Source organism: Sardina pilchardus, chromosome 4 (assembly GCF_963854185.1).
Source record: "Sardina pilchardus chromosome 4, fSarPil1.1, whole genome shotgun sequence".
Lineage (NCBI taxonomy): Eukaryota > Metazoa > Chordata > Actinopteri > Clupeiformes > Clupeidae > Sardina > Sardina pilchardus.
In genome coordinates, this window is record NC_084997.1 from 1,188,938 (window position 1) to 1,206,160 (window position 17,223).

Sequence of the window (17,223 nt, forward strand, 5' to 3'; positions counted from 1 at the left end):
TTGCGACATCTGCTGTGAGAAAAGAGAATAGCAGCCTGGACAAACATGGGCGAACGCGAGACAACATAGTGTTGTCACATAAGTGAGCGCAAAATAGCTCTAAACTAGCTTGTACCGGTGTGCTTTCGATCATGTAAAAATTCTGGGTGACAAAACACGCATATTTAGGAAAAGTCGTGAACGTAGGGTCCTGGAATTTAATCGAGTGAAAAGATTTGATTTTTTTTTGTAATCGCTGCGGTCAAAAGGCCGCAGCCCGGCAGTTCTAGGCATCTAGGCCAAACCCACACGGCGCTTCTAGTAATACGCGTCAGCGGTCAAATGACCGGCGCTTGGCGCTTCTAGTGTTAAAGCTCCGTTGCTATGGTCGACATCATTATGCACTACATCCGCAAAGAGGAAAAACTATTTAATTTAATTTAGGCCTACGATGAGACGCTACATTTGATTTACATGCAATGGTGGTTTTGGTTGTCCGTGGCATTATTGCAATCCTTGAGTAGCAATGCACAATTATTCCCTTGCATGACGGCTCCTGTAATCACACGTTCATATCTAAACATTGTGACGTGAAATGCCACTAAAAGCGTCTGTGAATAGGTCTTAGTGAGTTAGGAGTCCTCTCAAATTCTTTCAAGCTGTCCTAGACTTAGGACCTACTTTTAGGCTTAATGCTTCGTGAATTACTTTCAGTGAAATATGTAAACAATCTGGAGGATGGACCTTCTACCTACATAAAGTACAGAACTACATAAAGTGAGAACTACATAAACCTCTAAATATTATGATATATATGATATATAGCGCCGCCCTAGTGGTAAAAAATCTGCCATATGAGTTTTGTTGGACTTTGTCTAAAGATCATATGTTCCAAGTCTTGTCAAGATAGTTTGTAGTATAAGAAGTTATTCTTGCATTCAAAAATTTGAACTGTTGGTGGCGCTAGAGAGTAAGTCCAGTGGCATGTAAGTTGATGTGTGTGGTCAGGGTCATGCCTTGATGGTATATACCAAGTTTGGAATTTTGATGTCAAGGCACTGAAGAGATATGAGCTGATTTCCTGTTTGGTGGCTTCACCTCCTTCTTTGATTGGCTCTCATGGGCCGATACATTTGAAATTGAAAAATCTGTGTTGTTTTGTGAGAACCGGACAAAATTTGAGACCTGTGAAGCTTTTGGAAAATGTTCACCTTGAGCTGTTGGAGGCGCAATCACTATGGCTGCCTTCGCAGCTTCGCTGCTTGGCCCCCAGTAATGAGAAAGCAATAACAGATAACAGATAATATTATACTAAGAATAATAGTAAGCTGATTTCAGCAAGCACACTAATTGCAAAGCACTGTGCTAGAACAGGCTGTGGGTGTAATTCCACCACTGAAAAAACTGGCTCCACCACGAGTAGCACTGTCGTGCAAGGATATTTATTTTCAGTGCATCCAGAGGTCACCAGCAAAATTGACATGAACAAGTTTACAGAAAAAATATACTTTAAAAATATCAATGATCATTAATAATAATTAACTAGAAATGCAATTCCAAGGAATTACCAGTGCATGAAAATGCAAAAAAAAATTACAGATAGATAATGTAGATATGGTTACTAAGGTGTAGCTAGGGTAAACATGGTGGTTGCAGAGTTTAAAGAAAGCTGATAGTGTGAAGGTAGACAGTTTAAAGCTTAAACATTCCAGTTCTAACCTATAATGATTTCTAACAAATGTTAGAAACAGATGTTGACTATGCTAACAATGATAACCAGGTCGATTGGTTAACTTAGCTAATGATTTCTAGCAGTTATGGTAAAAATGCTAAAAATGTTAGCACTGCTAACTATTTTAACAATGCTAGCCAGGTTGATTAGCTAACTTAGCTAATGATTTCTAACAGTAATGTTAAAAATATTAACTATGCTAAACAATGCTAACCATGCTAACAATGCTAACCAGGTTGATTAGCTGACTTAGTTGATGATTTCTAGCAGTTATGCTAACAATGCTAACTATGTTAACAATGCTAACTAGGTTGATTAGCTAACTTAGCTAATCATTTCTAGCAGCTATGCTAAAAATGCTAACTATGTTAACAATGTTAACTATGCTAACCAATGCTACTGAGGACTTCTATTTTGAAACATTTGTTGATAGGGTATCCATGGCTGCCACTATCAGGAATAAAGAAGTTACTGTAGTAAAATCATGTTGGTTGCTATGGAAACAGTCATAAACGTTTAATTTTAATGGTTGCTATGTTGGTTGCTAGGTACATGGAGGTCTCATGTAGTTGACTGGAGGCATAGTTGATGATAACTGACAGTTGGAATGGTTGAACAGTTAAATAGTTGAGTAGTTTCAATGGCTAAATGATTTAATAGTGTATTATTGCAGTGAGGACTTTTATTTTGAAACAGTTGTGGAAAGAGGAAACAGTTTAACAGGGTATGTAGACTTCACAGAGAGATTATGCTTAAAGCCTGAGAGAGAGAGAGAGCTGCTGCAGGTGGGGCTGGCCACCTGGCATAAGATTCTAATTGCTTAACGACCAGATTGTGATGTCATAGAGGCCAATGTTAAGTCTATGGGGAAATTTTTAATAGTTTTTAATTTATAGTTTAAAAAGTATAAAAGTTACAAAGTAGAAAAATACATAGCAGCATGCCCCTATTGAAGACCTACAGATGGTACGGGTTGAGAATGCTCCTTTCTTTCCCGCACATCGGGACTCCCGAAGCATCGGGAAAACTGCAACCGCAAGGGGGCAACATAGACCGCCCTAATAATATGAAGGTTCGGCTCATGGAAAAACCCGAGGACACCGCGCTGGTGACAAGCGGAGAAAAGAGACATGACGCTCGGCATGTTAGATTACAGTTGCAGAGTTTTCGAATGTTTACAGCCTACATCACAGCTCTCTCACTCGACGTAGCCTATAACTCAGTCAGTCCAGCAGAGATGCCAGAGCAACGTTTTGGTCAATGGAGAGGGAGAGAAATGCTCCGCATATCCGTCTCATTTAATCATTAAAATGAAAGTGATGACTGGCGAAATTAATCAAACGACGTTTCAATAAACCATTGTTGAAATGAATGAAAATGGTTTTAGAAACATATAGGCCTATCAGAAGGAAATAGCCTTCAATTCAACCTGAAATAGGCTACTAAGGCAACCTTAGATTAATTCATGAATTCATTACGGTTACAAGACCGCATTTCCGTGAATAGGCTATTATTGTCAACGTCAAGGCGAAGACGAAAGAGATGGACAAGATGGACATTTTGGCAACATTTACATGCTAGGAATACTTAGAAATGTGTAGGCTATTTTAAAACGGAGGCATGTTCATTTTAACCGGCGACGCTGGGTAGCCTACATGTACCCAGCACTTGTTATCACAGATTTTGTCCCCACCACTTTTGACGACTGAAAATAAAATGTATTTAACAGAAATCTCTTTAATACATGCCTATGCTTGTCACTTTACTTATAACCGTAGGCTACATGCATGGAGAAGATCGCGCATTTTGTTACATTGTAACAATGGATGGTCAGATATGCGATAGGGCAGTGAGGGTAATTCATTGTAACCATCGACTAGCAGGCCTAGCTCCGCAAAATAAGTTTCTAGCAACTTACAGTACCCTCCAGAATTATTGGCACCCTTGGTAAAAGTTGACTAAAAATATGTCTAAAAAATAATCTTTAGGTGATTTATTGTACTCCCACAATGAAAACAATGAGGAAAAATACACCCTGCAAGGGAAGCAAATTTATTCTGAGAAAAAAAGAAAAATCTCATAAAGAAATAACTGTTTTTAATGAAAACACGTCACTCACAATTATTGGCACCCCTACTTGTAATACCTTCTTAAACCTCCCTTTGTCAATAAAACAGCATGTAATATTCTTCTCTGACACCCCATAAAGATTGAGAATACAAAGTAAGGGATTTAAGACCATTCATCTTTACAAAACCTCCCCAGATCGTCCAGATTGCTAGGTCCACACTTGTGCATTCTTCTCGTTGACTCATCCCACTGTTTTTCTATGGAGTTTAGATCAGGGGACTGCAATGGCAATGTCTGAAGCTTGATTTTGTGTTCAGTAAACCATATTTGTTTTGATCTGTACATTTGTTTTGGTTCATTGACCTGATGAATGATCCAATCATGACCAACTTTTAGGGCCTTGGCAGAGATTGTTTGATTTCCTTTGAAAATGTTCAGGTTTTTCTTGGTGTTCATGATACCATGCACCTTAATTAGGTTCCCAAGGCCTTTGGGAATTAAAACAGCCCCACAATAGCACAGCCCCTCCACCATAATTCTGATTAGACATGGGGTTCTTTTTAGTATAGTCATTCTTCTATGTACGCCAAAGACACCTTAAGTGTTTTTAGCAAAAGAGCAGAATTTTCTTTTCATCTGGCAATAGACCACACTCCCAGACATGTCATGGTACCATTCAGTAACTCCTGCCATTTACATTGTTCATTAAATTACTCTACTGGCTTTAACCTGACATGCTGTCTAAATAATCCATTAGCAGTGAGGTCACTTTTGAAGATTTTTGGGGGGGACTTGGTGACCCCAAGATGATAGCTTTGTCTGTAACTCTCAACAGTGGTTCTTATGGATTTTTTTGCCTATCATACCATCCTCCATACTGTGCGTGGGAGCAAAATAGCCATGGGTTTTTGTCCAAGCATGTTTGCCACATTTCCAGATGATTAGAACCTTTTAGTCATCATTTCAACTGGAAATATAGGCATTTTCAACAAAATACCTAGTTTCCATAGACATTCTCTTACTTACAAATGTCAACACAATTTCTTTTTATTTCAATTTAGCATATTCTCTTGTCTCTCCAACGTTGAAAAATGACTAGAGGATTTAGCCTCTGAGTGACTTCATTTTCATACCATAGTGAAAAAGAACGTCATGAACTACTTCTGAAAGTTCACAGACACTCTGATTTACTTTAAAACGTTGCATTTACATAGGAAAATGCTCCTGTTAAATGTTGTACATAATATGTTTCAGGGGTGCCAATAATTGTGAGCAAGCTGTTTTTGTTAAAAATATTTATTTCTTTATGAGATTTTCCTTTTTCTAGGAATAAATTTGCTTACCTTGCAGGGTATATTTTTCCTCATTGTTTTCATCGTGGGAGTACAATAAATCACCTAAAGATTATTTTTTATACCTATTTTTAGTCAACTTTTACCAAGGGTGCCAATAGTTCTGGAGGGTACTGTATGTATCGTATGCATGTTCATGTTGATTCAGAGATAGGCATAGACTACCATAGGCTGCTGGGCGTCAAGCTATATGACAGCATTTTATCATGTGGTGAATTAATAACTAACGTCAGTTTAACATGTCAGAACTTTTGATCGGCGTTTCAAGTAGGCTAGGCCCTACATCTGCCGAATAAAGCCTGTTAAAGTTCACATCCAGCTGTGGCGCAAGTGGTTGAAGCATAGGTGTCGTACGCCAGCGACCGGGGTTCGAAACCCAGTCGAAGAACCTCTCCGGAAACCATCAAAACAAAATGTATCCATTTATTAAAAAAAATGAAAGACTTTCTGTTTTGAGATTCTTTTTATGTTTGCGATGTCTGCTGAAAAGAAAAGTTAATATGTTAATTCGTGGTTCAGCGCGCACTCACACAAATGTTTACATTGACATAGTGTCGGGCTCAAGTGTCGTCCTCAGTGCCGCATAGGTAGGCTATAATGTATGAACTGGTTAGACGAGTGTGGGGGAGGGGGAATGATCGCACAAGACAGGCGGCTGTCGATTTTTAAATGTAGCCTAGCCTACTACACCACTTGCGAAATCGGACGTGGCACATAGCCTAATTATTAGGCTACTGGATAGCAAATCCATAGACTTTGTTATATCCTTGGCGGAGATAATAATTAGGCCTATCAAATTAAAAGCACACTACGACAGGTATACTTGTGTGATCACGCAACACAAGAGAGCATTTAGCGATGGGACAGTTGTGAATGAGTGCTAAATACCCCCGGGGGATTTGAAAAACTGTTCCAAACACACATCTCAATCTCTGCTTTTATCATATTATAGAAACACCATTAGAAGCCTTTAATCAACTCGTTTTCAAATATATAGCCTATGTTTTAAGAGAATATGGCAATGATAATGGCACTTTCTAAAAACAATAAATTCTTAGGATTTGTCCTCTCACCTGCAGCAGGCCCATTCAAAAGCCCATCCACCTAATTTGCATTTGAAAGAGCCAATCACTAAAGTGACACATTTAGTCTAGCCTACTTTATGAGTTTTTTTGACCCCTCTAATAAATTGCCTATAGTCCTACTACGATAATGGAGGAAGGGCTGCCTAACTGTTCCCCCTAAGAGTTTTTTCATAAGATAAAATGTTTACTCTTAAGTTTAGGATTTGGTAGACAAGACAACCTCGGAAAAGTTCTTCAGATAAACAACGTTTTATTGAATTAAAGGAAAGAAAATGTATCGCCAGGGTTTCGGGGCTTGCGAAGGCATTCGTTGATCTTATCGATGCAGTCCTTGCGGCCACTTCTCCCCATCGTAGGAAACTTTCTGCTTAGTGTTGACAACACAAAGGTCTTGACGTTGTGTGGCAGTGCTTGCTTGCCCTTCGATCCATCCCAGTTGGTGGTTTTGCACCAGGCTCTGTAGTGCTCCTTTGTGGTGATGGCACTGAAGAGCAGGCATCCGTATCTACCAACGTTGCCGCGACTCTGTTGGTGAATCCGAGCATGTTGTTCTGAGCCAACAGCAAGCAAAGTCACGTCTTCGTGCTGAGAAGGAACTTGAATGCTGTTGTCGAATGTGGCAGAGAATACAGAAGAAGACTTTAACTATTACTTATATATTTCTTATAACGAAACGCGAAGAAAAAATACGAGGACTGACCATCTCGCCTCTCCGCGTTTCCCCCAATACCATGTCGACAAAGAGAAATAAATATGATTTGACATTTTAATGTTTGTAGCGCGCCAGTTTACCCACTGTGTGTCCATTGAGTAGCCTAGTTCCTTAAAATACGGAACAAAGAGCGTCCCGTAGGCTATCTGTTCAATACAGAAGAAGACTTTAACTATTACTTATATATTTCTTATAACGAAACGCAAAGAAAAAATACGAGGACTGACCATCTCGCCTCTCCGCGTTTCCCCCAATATCATGGCGACAAAGAGAAATAAATATGATTTGACATTTTAATGTTTGTAGCGCGCCAGTTTACCCAGCGTGTGTGCATTGAGTAGTTCCTTAAAATACGGAACAAAGAGCGTCCCGTAGGCTATCTGTTTAATACAGAAGAAGACTTTAACTATTACTTATATATTTCTTATAACGAAACGCGAAGAAAAAATACGAGGACTGACCATCTCGCCTCTCCGCGTTTCCCCCAATATCATGGCGACAAAGAGAAATAAATATGATTTGACATTTTAATGTTTGTAGCGCGCCAGTTTACCCAGTGTGTGTGCATTGAGTAGTTCCTTAAAATACGGAACAAAGAGCGTCCTGTAGGCTATCTGTTTAATACAGAAGAAGACTTTAACTAGGCTATTACTTATATATTTCTTATAACGAAACGCGAAGAACAAATACGAGGACTGACCATCTCGCCTCTCCGCGTTTCCCCCAATATCATGGCAACAAAGAGAAATAAATATGATTTGACATTTTGATGTTTGTAGCGCGCCAGTTTACCCAGTGTGTGTGCATTGAGTAGTTCCTTAAAATAGCCTACGGAACAAAGAGCGTCCCGTAGGCTATCTGTTTAATACGGAAGAAGACTTTAACTATTACTTATATGTTTCTTATAACGCTGGCTGTAGGCGATTTCTATAACCATTTTCATTAATTTCAACAATGGTTCATTGAAGTGTCGTTTGAATAATTTCGCCAGTCATCACCTTCATTTTAATGATTCAATGAGATTAAGGAGTCGACTATTGACGGATATGCGGTCTTCATCATTAAATGCAGTTGAAACTTTCTGCCACCTGGTGGTTGTTTGGGTACATTGCCTTAGCCTCGAAAAAAATCGGCTTGACGCACTGCGGGATCTCTTCGGGAGTCCCGCGGGAGAAGGTGCATTCTCAACCCGTACCCACTGTACGTTGCAACGTTTGAATGACGTTTCTAGGTTAAACGGTTCAAGCTGAATAGAAAAAATGAATTTGGTAAGCGGAATAATAATAAGAAGAAGCCTAGGAAGAACAGTACAGTGCATTTTCATGCACTGTAATAATTCACCGAAAAAATTCACCAGTCACAATTTAGCTTAGCTTGAATTTGTCAATCCACGGCCAGGATTATGAGAGCATTACCTTTGCTTTCCCCTCTACTTCTCCCCCTTAGAACAAACGGGGTTCCCCTTTTAGGCCCTAAGCCCATCCTCGGACCATACTAACCCACAACAATAAGGCTTAGGGAGGAAGGACCTCTGTGCAGTGGGTAGAGATTGTTTTAAGGATTTTGAGTGATATTGCGTCTTAAATGCAATTTTTATGTTGCTGTTAATGTTTAATATGTTTTATTCATTTCTTTTTTCTTTGAAAGTTTAGACAGGGTGTGACCATTCACAACGAAATCAGTCGTTTCGGTAACATTTATTAAATTAAGTTATTGTGCTCACGTGAACGGCCATAAACTAAGCTTTCCAACGATATGTATATCGAGGGTATTACACAAACTATCGCTAAGATAACCGCATCCAAAGTTTACATGGTTCTCCTGTCACGATATGCCAGAAGAGGAGAAATCACCTTTTTAAGCAGCGCGTGCACAACGGGAATGACAGCAAATGTGTTGAATCTTCGCCGGGTTTAACTGTCAAAGCGTATGTTTTTCCGTGAAATGCGTTCACGATATGAAACTGTAGACTGTATACAGTCGAATTATGCGAAAACGTGAAATTCAACATTTTAACCCGGAAGTTTGTTATTGTTGATTTTATCAAAATAACATTGTGCGCAAAACGACTGATTTCGCTGTGAATGGTCACAGGGTGTCCTCAATGGTATAAAATGTATAGAATCAAATTGGGGAGTAAACAATACCCCCTCCTTAAACTGTCTTTCCCCCCTTTTTTTCCCGGTAGAAAAAAGCTAAAGGCGAGGAGTTGTTTGACCAGATCATGTATCATCTGGATATTGTTGAAAAGGATTACTTTGGGCTACGTTTCATGGATTCTGCACAAGTGGCGGTAAGTAATCACAGAATTTATGACCAATATTGATGGCAGTGAACATTTGACTGATGTTAACCTTTTCAGCTCAACACCATAGGTAGTTTGATGCCTTAACCATTTTTTTACTTTCTTCAAAAATGTAAAACTATCAATTTTTTATTCAGCTCAACTTGAGGAATGTCACTACGATTATTTTCATATTCTCAGATTAATTGACATGTCAGATTAATTGACATTGGACACAAATATGCTGATCAGTGTCCAATCAGTGTTTCTCAAAGCCCAATATCATATCCTCAAATGCCTTAACTGCCTGACAAAAGTTTACAGTGAGTCATTAATGCTGACAATATTCAAGTTTAAGAAGTTCCAGTCAGAGGTATTTTTGTAAAAAAAGGTCACAAACTGATAAACCAATAACCAAAATGAGACAGCTAATTGATTCACTGATATTTTTCATCCGTGTCGAAGACGTCACGTGCTGCACGTTGTGGTGTTGTAGTACAAATATATTAAAATAACAAATGCATCATCTAATGCAGTCATAAGTAACCATAGTGAATATACTGTAGTAGCTGTGAGAGATGGGGTTTTAGATTACTTTAAATGGGGCTGCACAATTAGTCTATTTAGATTTTTTAAATTTAATTAATCACATTTAAACTAATCGAACATGGGTGCATTTTATTGATGGCATTTTGAATGCACAGAGATACCGTGACAGGATCCTGAGGCCCATTGTTGTGCCACTCATCCACCACCATCACCTCATGTTGCAGCGTGAATGATGATGCACAGCCCCATGTTGCAAGGATCTGTACACAATTCCTAGAAGCTGAAAACATCCCAGTTCTTGCATGGCCAGCATACTCACCAAACATGTCACTTGTTGAGCATGTTTGGGATGCTCTAGATTGGCGTATACGACAGCGTGCTCCAAGTCCTGCCAATATCCAGCAACTTCGCACAGTCATTGAAGAGAAGTGGACCAACATTCCACAGGCCACAATCAACAACCATATCAACTCTATGCGAAGGAGATACTGACATGTCTAAAAGAACGTTTGTGTGGCAGGATAGCCGATGGCGGAGTCAGGGAGGATGCAAGTTTTATTAAAGTCTTGTTTATTTTTTCTTCTTTTTCAAATATATTTTTCTTAAAATGTGCAAATATTTACAGTGTCAGGATTGGTCAAAAATGCAAAACAAAACTGTTCAAAATGAAAAATAAATAGGCATCAAGTTGCCAGGCTATGTCTCACCAGAAAGACCCTGCACACTTTACCATATCATGATTCTCTGTCCCAGTTCTCTCAGCACAATTACCTTGCATCACTTGCACTGCACTCCTACAACTGAGGCCATGGCATGGGGCCTTATACAGCCTTAGGCTAACTGTAGCCCCACCCACTAGATTGCCCCATTGTCAACATAAATCAATTAACTATGTACTCACATAATAATAACCAAATAATAAACCAAATAAACAAACAGCCAATATACAAAGACATACAAACGGTTTCCCCCACCAAAACCACATTTGTAGACATAAAAATCCCTTATTAGTGATAAACATAAAAACGCCCCTGCAATAATGGTTCCTACCACCAATCACCCGCGAAACCCCTCTATTTTAACCTAGTGGAACATTCCCTCGTTTTCCCCATGTAAACAAGGAAGTTAAAACCGGAGTTCGGGACGGTGGTGAGTTAATTGTATCGGGAACCTAAGTCCACTGGACCTAAGATCTAAGATCGCAAAAAGTTTCAACCCGCATTTCAGCTGCATTTAATGATGAAGACCGCATATCCGTCAATAGTCGACTCCTTAATCTCATTTAATCATCAAATTTGACAACAATCAGCTTAAATGTCAAATCATATTTATTTCTCTTTGTCGCCATGGTATTGGGGGAAACGCGGAAAAACGAGATGGTCAGTCCTCGTATTTTTTCTTCACGTTTCGTTATAAGAAATATATAGGCTAAGTAATATAAGTTAAAGTCTTCTTCCGTATTGAACAGACGCTCGGCATGTCAGATTGCAGTTGCAGAGTTTTCGAATGTTTTACAACCCAGCTGGTATCCGCTGTTCATTCCGACATATCCCCACTCGGCGGTATTTAACTTTTTTTTTTCAAACAACGTGCCATTCCGACATGAGGTCTTTAATAGGCTATTAATGTCATAACTATTAGGCTATCATTAGGCTTACTATGCATGGCTGTAGGCAGCTATGAGGCCACTGAGATCTGGACCTCATCGGTTTCGAGAGCTGGAAATACATGTGTTTGCTAAATATCGGTATATTGTTGTAGCCTGACGACGTCATACTCAATTCTTGTCAGAATATGAGTCTGAAACTGCTCCATTCAGCTGCGATTATGGGGCGTGATTCAACCGATACAGGGCGGGGGGGATAGCTCTGCACTCATTGGATAGACCAAACCAAACAGAACAAGTTATTGGCTGTCAGTATCTGCGAAATCTAAGACAACGAAATATGTAGCAGGGTAGGCTATATGGAAAACATCCTCCTTCGTTTTTAAAAATAATTCCTTCAAATTGTATGCAATGAACAGCTGGGGAAGTGTGTCGTTAACCCAACGAGCAAACAGACATTTTTAAACAAACGGGAACAACATCACCCAAACATGCTGTTTTACCTTGGTGAAAGTGTTAAGAAATAGTTGTGTGAATCCGTGATAAAACCTCCGTTTCAATAGCTAAGATAAACGAAAGGCCAAACTGCATGAACAAATTATGCATTCATAGCCATAGCGTTTCTGTTGCAATCAAAATCAACCTAAGCCAACATGGTCTCACACCCAACTCAGCGAACGAGGACGCATGCAGCCGTGAACTTCACTGCTGTTCATCTGTCAATCATCACGTAAAGCCCGCCCTGACAACGTGATTGGTCCGAACAGATTTGTATCTCGAATAGTAGCAGCTGAACGGAGCAGTGCCAGACCGAAATTCCCTGCAGAAAAAGAATGTAGGCGGGGCTAAACTTCGGTCTGGCATCCAGGCTAATATTGTTGTGCATGTTGCGTTGGCGACTCGGGGAAGTGAAAGCAGTTCTGTATAGACATTGCACGTTTTCATGGTGATCATCGGCGCAGCTGTAGCTGATTGTGAAAGCCGATTGGAAATACATAAGTTTAGAGCGAACGTTTCAACTATGTTTGCCATGGTAGACAAAAACACTCAAATAAAACAATAGCCTAAAAAATAACTGTAGTGCGTAATGGACACGGCTCTATATCCTAAATAATGTTCGAGGTTCGCCATTTGGTAATATGACCTATCCTTACTGACAATAATTTAGATTGAGCACAACTAAAGTTGCACGAAGGCAAAATACAGTCCTAAGCCTATTATATATAGCCTGGCCAATTAGCCTATATTGTAGATGTGCAAAACCAGCATTTTCGTGCGTGCTTGCCGGTGAGGTGTAGCCTACAAAAATGAGCATAACATCTGATTATTAAAGTATGGCTATAGGATATAGGCTACTGGTAAGAGAAGCGCTGGTTTAAAATTCAAGTGTAGTAAAAAAGTTTGTGCACATCCCCGGTCAAGGTGCAGAACAAGAGTAAATCAGATCTTCTTCAGATTAAAATTCAAATAACTTGCGCTATTTAACCCCTCGAGACCGATATATATATACACATTCCTGCATGCTGCATTACCGTGACCCTTAGCCTACCTTGTGGATGATTTTTTCTTATTGGAATACAGCAGGACAGAATGCCTTTTATCTAACAAATGCAAAAGCTGAGATTGTTGGAAGGACTAGGCTATACTCAACAAACTTGCTTTTCGTTTCTGGGAGATCTCGTTATCGTTTTGGATTAGGGGTGGCACGGTTTTTGAAAAATGCTCCGAACCGTGCGGTTCGCATGTCACAGTTCGGAGTGTGTGTTCGTCGTACGGTCCTACGGTTCAGGCTAGTTATGGCATGCGCAATTGATTCCCATAATGTGACGATGTGTTTCCCTTACGTGCGAGAGTAGGAGTATGGAGTTTTGAGTGCTGCGCGCGAGGTTTTAGAAATGGCAAGTGCGAGAGATCATCCCTAGCGTGGTCAAACTGATGCACCTGACGCTGCTGGGGTGGAAGCATAAAGTTCTTCCGCAAATGTAGACTATGTACTTTACCAAACAGTAGAAGTAAACTCATTCTCCTTGGCCCGCTCTCGTGCGCGCTTAATGGACACCCGCCCTCGACATGCACATTAATCCAAACAAAACATTCACAATCGTGAACGCAATGACGCACAGAAGACGATTAGCTAAATTACTGTTAAATGCGATTAGCATCATTAGAAGGCTATGCAGACATTTGATAAAAACTCTTGCATTCAAGTTGACTAACCATCTCAATACCAATGTTTTAAACTCCAAGGCTTAACTCATTGGCTGCCAGCGATTTTCAGTGCAGAGCGCTCCATACTGCCAGACGTTTTACAGCATTTTGACTGTTTTTCCAAGATCCACCGAACGGTGAGCTTTATGACTATGTAAACACCGAAGGTACCAAATGAAAGAGTAGACTCTCTTCTTTCACCAGGAAAAAACGGTTTGTTTCTATCGTTTTCCGTTCTTTAGTAATCGTCAGTAGAACACGGGTTAGTTTTGCTAAAAACACCTGTTTTTGACCAAAACATGGAGAAAACGATCTTTTTGTGAAAATCAACTTTTTAACGTTAGCGATTCAGGAGTATGTCTACCACGATTGCACTGTTATCTCGTCAGTCTCGTCAAGGTTGCTAGGGACTCTGATGGTCGCTAAAGACTCTGAACAGGACGCTAGACTTAGCAAGCTAGCACTAGCAAAGTTGTTGTTAGTCTATATAGCAATATCCAATGTAAATGGATCATACCGTTCACGTGTTTTCCATCCTTGATGTAAGAAGTAAGCATATTTATTCCTTGCATCGCGTGCAAACTAGATCCACTGTGGTCGATCTTCAGTGTTAGCTTGTTGCATGCTGGTTGCATGTCTCTGTATCTGCACTTTGCAGGCAGGTACTAATCATCCAAATGGCACTGCTGTCATCTAGCGGTTGGGATCGCTAGTACAGTCTGTTTACAAGCCTGAAACTCTGCCAGATCGTTCCCAAGCCCACCCAGGAGCCCTCCCCATTGAACAAGGCAAGTCAATGGCAGTCAACGTATGTGTCTAAATTGACGTTTAAAGACGTCAATGGCAGTGAATGAGTTAAAAAGGGCCTGTCCCAAGGAGAAAAGTATTAGCTTACCTTGAAACTAAAACACATCTGGGGAAACTGAACAGTCCAACCAGTAGAGTATGATGAGCTTAGCCTGCTACTTTGTTTACAATATTTTGAGGCTTCAGCCAGACAGCTGAATTTAAGAGGTGGAGTTATAATGAATAGTAGGCTATAATCTGCATAAAGTTTGCTGTTATGAATATTAGACATGTCAGTATAGAATGCATAAATAATTACATAATGTGTGTGTGTTTCAAATAAAGACAAGCTTTACATCTTGTTAAAAAATCATTCACACTATATGAAAGGAGAGCGATAAAAAGATTGTGCTGGTGCACCATCCCTGCCAAATAAATGAAAAGATTGTTGAAATCATCAATTAGTCTGTCTCAAACCGACTACTTCCGTGAGTACACTTTCATGCAGCACCCTATGTGCCCTGTGTGCTTACTGGCATAGTGTGCACATTTTAACAGAATAGTGTCGTCTCATATCAAACGCTAACCTCCGTGCACTTCATGGAAATGACGATCGTAACGTTAAAATATGTTTTTATTGGTGTCCTCAATTCCACCGTGACATGGTCCTACTGTGTCAAAACATGAACAGTTTATGTTGTAACTTGCTTGTACCTCTGTAAAGTGTGTTTTCCACCGCTGCTGCTTCAGATTTCTCTACCGCGATTTCTACGAGTTTGAAAATACTCCCTCCTCTTCCATTATTTAGCCAAGATGGCGTCCATTGAGGGCGAGAAGTGTCCAGCGTTCCACACTCAACTTTTTGACCGTTATGAGTGCACCATCCGGGGACTTGCAGTGCCCTTCGTATCGTTCGAAATTTCAGTGTGAACGCCCTCACACACTCAAATTAAGTATTTTAAGTGCAGAAGTGCGCGGTTTGAGACACAGTGTTAGTCTTCCCTCTTGCTATCAAAATCTCAACTGTAGCTTAAGGTTTCCTCAGACAATAATGTGCTTTATGTGAAGTGAAATTCAGTTTGTGCATTATTACATGATAACTATTCTCTAAATACTCTATAGCCTAATTATGGATGATTAAGCTATATGCTGAAATATGTTTCTGGAGTGTTAAAGAGTAAAAGAAAAAATAACAACAACAACCGTACCGAACCGAAAACCGTGACTCTAAACCGTGATACGAACCGAACCGTAGATTTTGTGAACCGTGCCACCCCTATTTTGGATTATCGGATTTTTATACTTATTGTTTGGACTTATGGACAATGAACTTTGAGGGGTGGTTGTTAGTGCTTTACAAAGCTTTGTGTTAATAAATGTCGGTCCTCCTTCAGCTCACTGCGCGATGCAGTTGCGCACTAGTGGCCACAAACTCATTAACTGTTTACAACACAATACAGTGTGATATTTGTGTTTTTCGTTTCTTAGATTTAATGCATGTTTGACATGTAAACAGGCCTTCTGTCCGTTAACTTAAGGACTTCTTTTGCATGGGGTTGCTCGCATCCGCCCGTAACCTTATAGGCTATTATGTGCTTAGTGGCAGTATACTCTTGATTATAATAAGAGGCAAATTGTTACAGGACAACCTACACTGACTTCCCCAATGCTTCCCCGCAGCACATTTCATTTTAAAAGCATATAATATAGGATGAACAAAGTCTATGGACTTGCTATATTAAATCCAGTAGCCTAATAATTAGGCTATGTGCCACGTCCGATTTCGCAAGTGATGTAGTAGGCTACATTTAAAAATCGACAGCCCTCTGTGAGACTATCCATTTCATGAAGAGCAATTGGCTTGTGCGATCATTCCCCCTCCCCCACACTCGTCTAACCAGTTCAATAGACATTATAGCCTACCTATATGCAGCTATTGAGGACGACTGGCTCCCTCCCCCCTCTCTCTCGTCTCAACAGACATTTGAGCCTTATGTAAATCTAAACATGTGTGTGTGTGTGTGCGCTGAACCACGAATTCATATATTAACTTTTCCTTTCAGCAGACATCGCAAACATAAAAAAAAATCGCAAAACGGAGAATTATTTTTTTTTTTCCATAAAAAACGCCTTTTGTCTTTATGGGTTCCGGAGAGGTTCGTGGAGTGGATTTCGAACCCCGGTCGCCAGCGTGCGGTGTAGATGCCTTAACCAGTTGTGCCACAGCTGGAGTCCTGAACAATTGTCGCTTAGCCTATCAGTCAGTCGAGTTTATTTATTCGCGGCATGCACTTGAAACGCAGATCAAAAGTTCTGACATGTTAAACTGACGTTAGTCATTAATTCACCACATGATAAAATGCTGTGATATAGCTTGACGCACAGTAACCTACGCTAGTCTATGCTATCTCTGAATTAACATGAACATGCATACAGAGATCTATATAAGTTGCTAGAAACTTATTTTGCGGAGCTAGGCTTACTAGTCGATGGTTACAATGAATCACCCTCACTGCCCTATCGCATATCTGACCATCCATTGTTACAATGTTACAAAATGCGCGATCTTCTCCATGCATGTAGCCTACGGTTATAAGTAAAGTGACAAGCATAGGCATGTATTAAAGAGATTTCTGTTAAATACATTTTATTTTCAGTTGTCAAAAGTGGGTGATAACAAATGCTGGGTAGCCTACATGTACCCAGCGTCGCCGGTTAAAATGAACATGCCTCCGTTTTAAAATAGCCTGCCCTGTACATATTTCTAAGTATTCCTAGGATATAAATGTAGCCTAAATGTCCATCTTGTCCATCTCTTTCGTCTTGGCCTTGACAATAATAATAGCCTATTCCCGGAAAT

General features: G+C 40.0%; 1 protein-coding gene across 4 annotated transcripts in view; it reads left to right on the plus strand.

The window, feature by feature from the left end:
- The window catches only part of epb41l5 (erythrocyte membrane protein band 4.1 like 5), a 225,250-nt gene that overhangs the window by 25,493 nt on the left and 182,534 nt on the right, over nt 1-17,223 (plus strand). For all 4 annotated transcript variants that reach the window (XR_009938816.1, XR_009938817.1, XM_062533706.1 and 1 more), the window contains exon 3: nt 9,119-9,223. Coding sequence is in view for 2 of the 4 variants with exons in the window: in XM_062533706.1 (XP_062389690.1) it covers nt 9,119-9,223 (105 nt within the window). In the remaining 2 variants the exon portion in view is untranslated. The remainder of the gene's footprint in view (nt 1-9,118; nt 9,224-17,223) is intronic.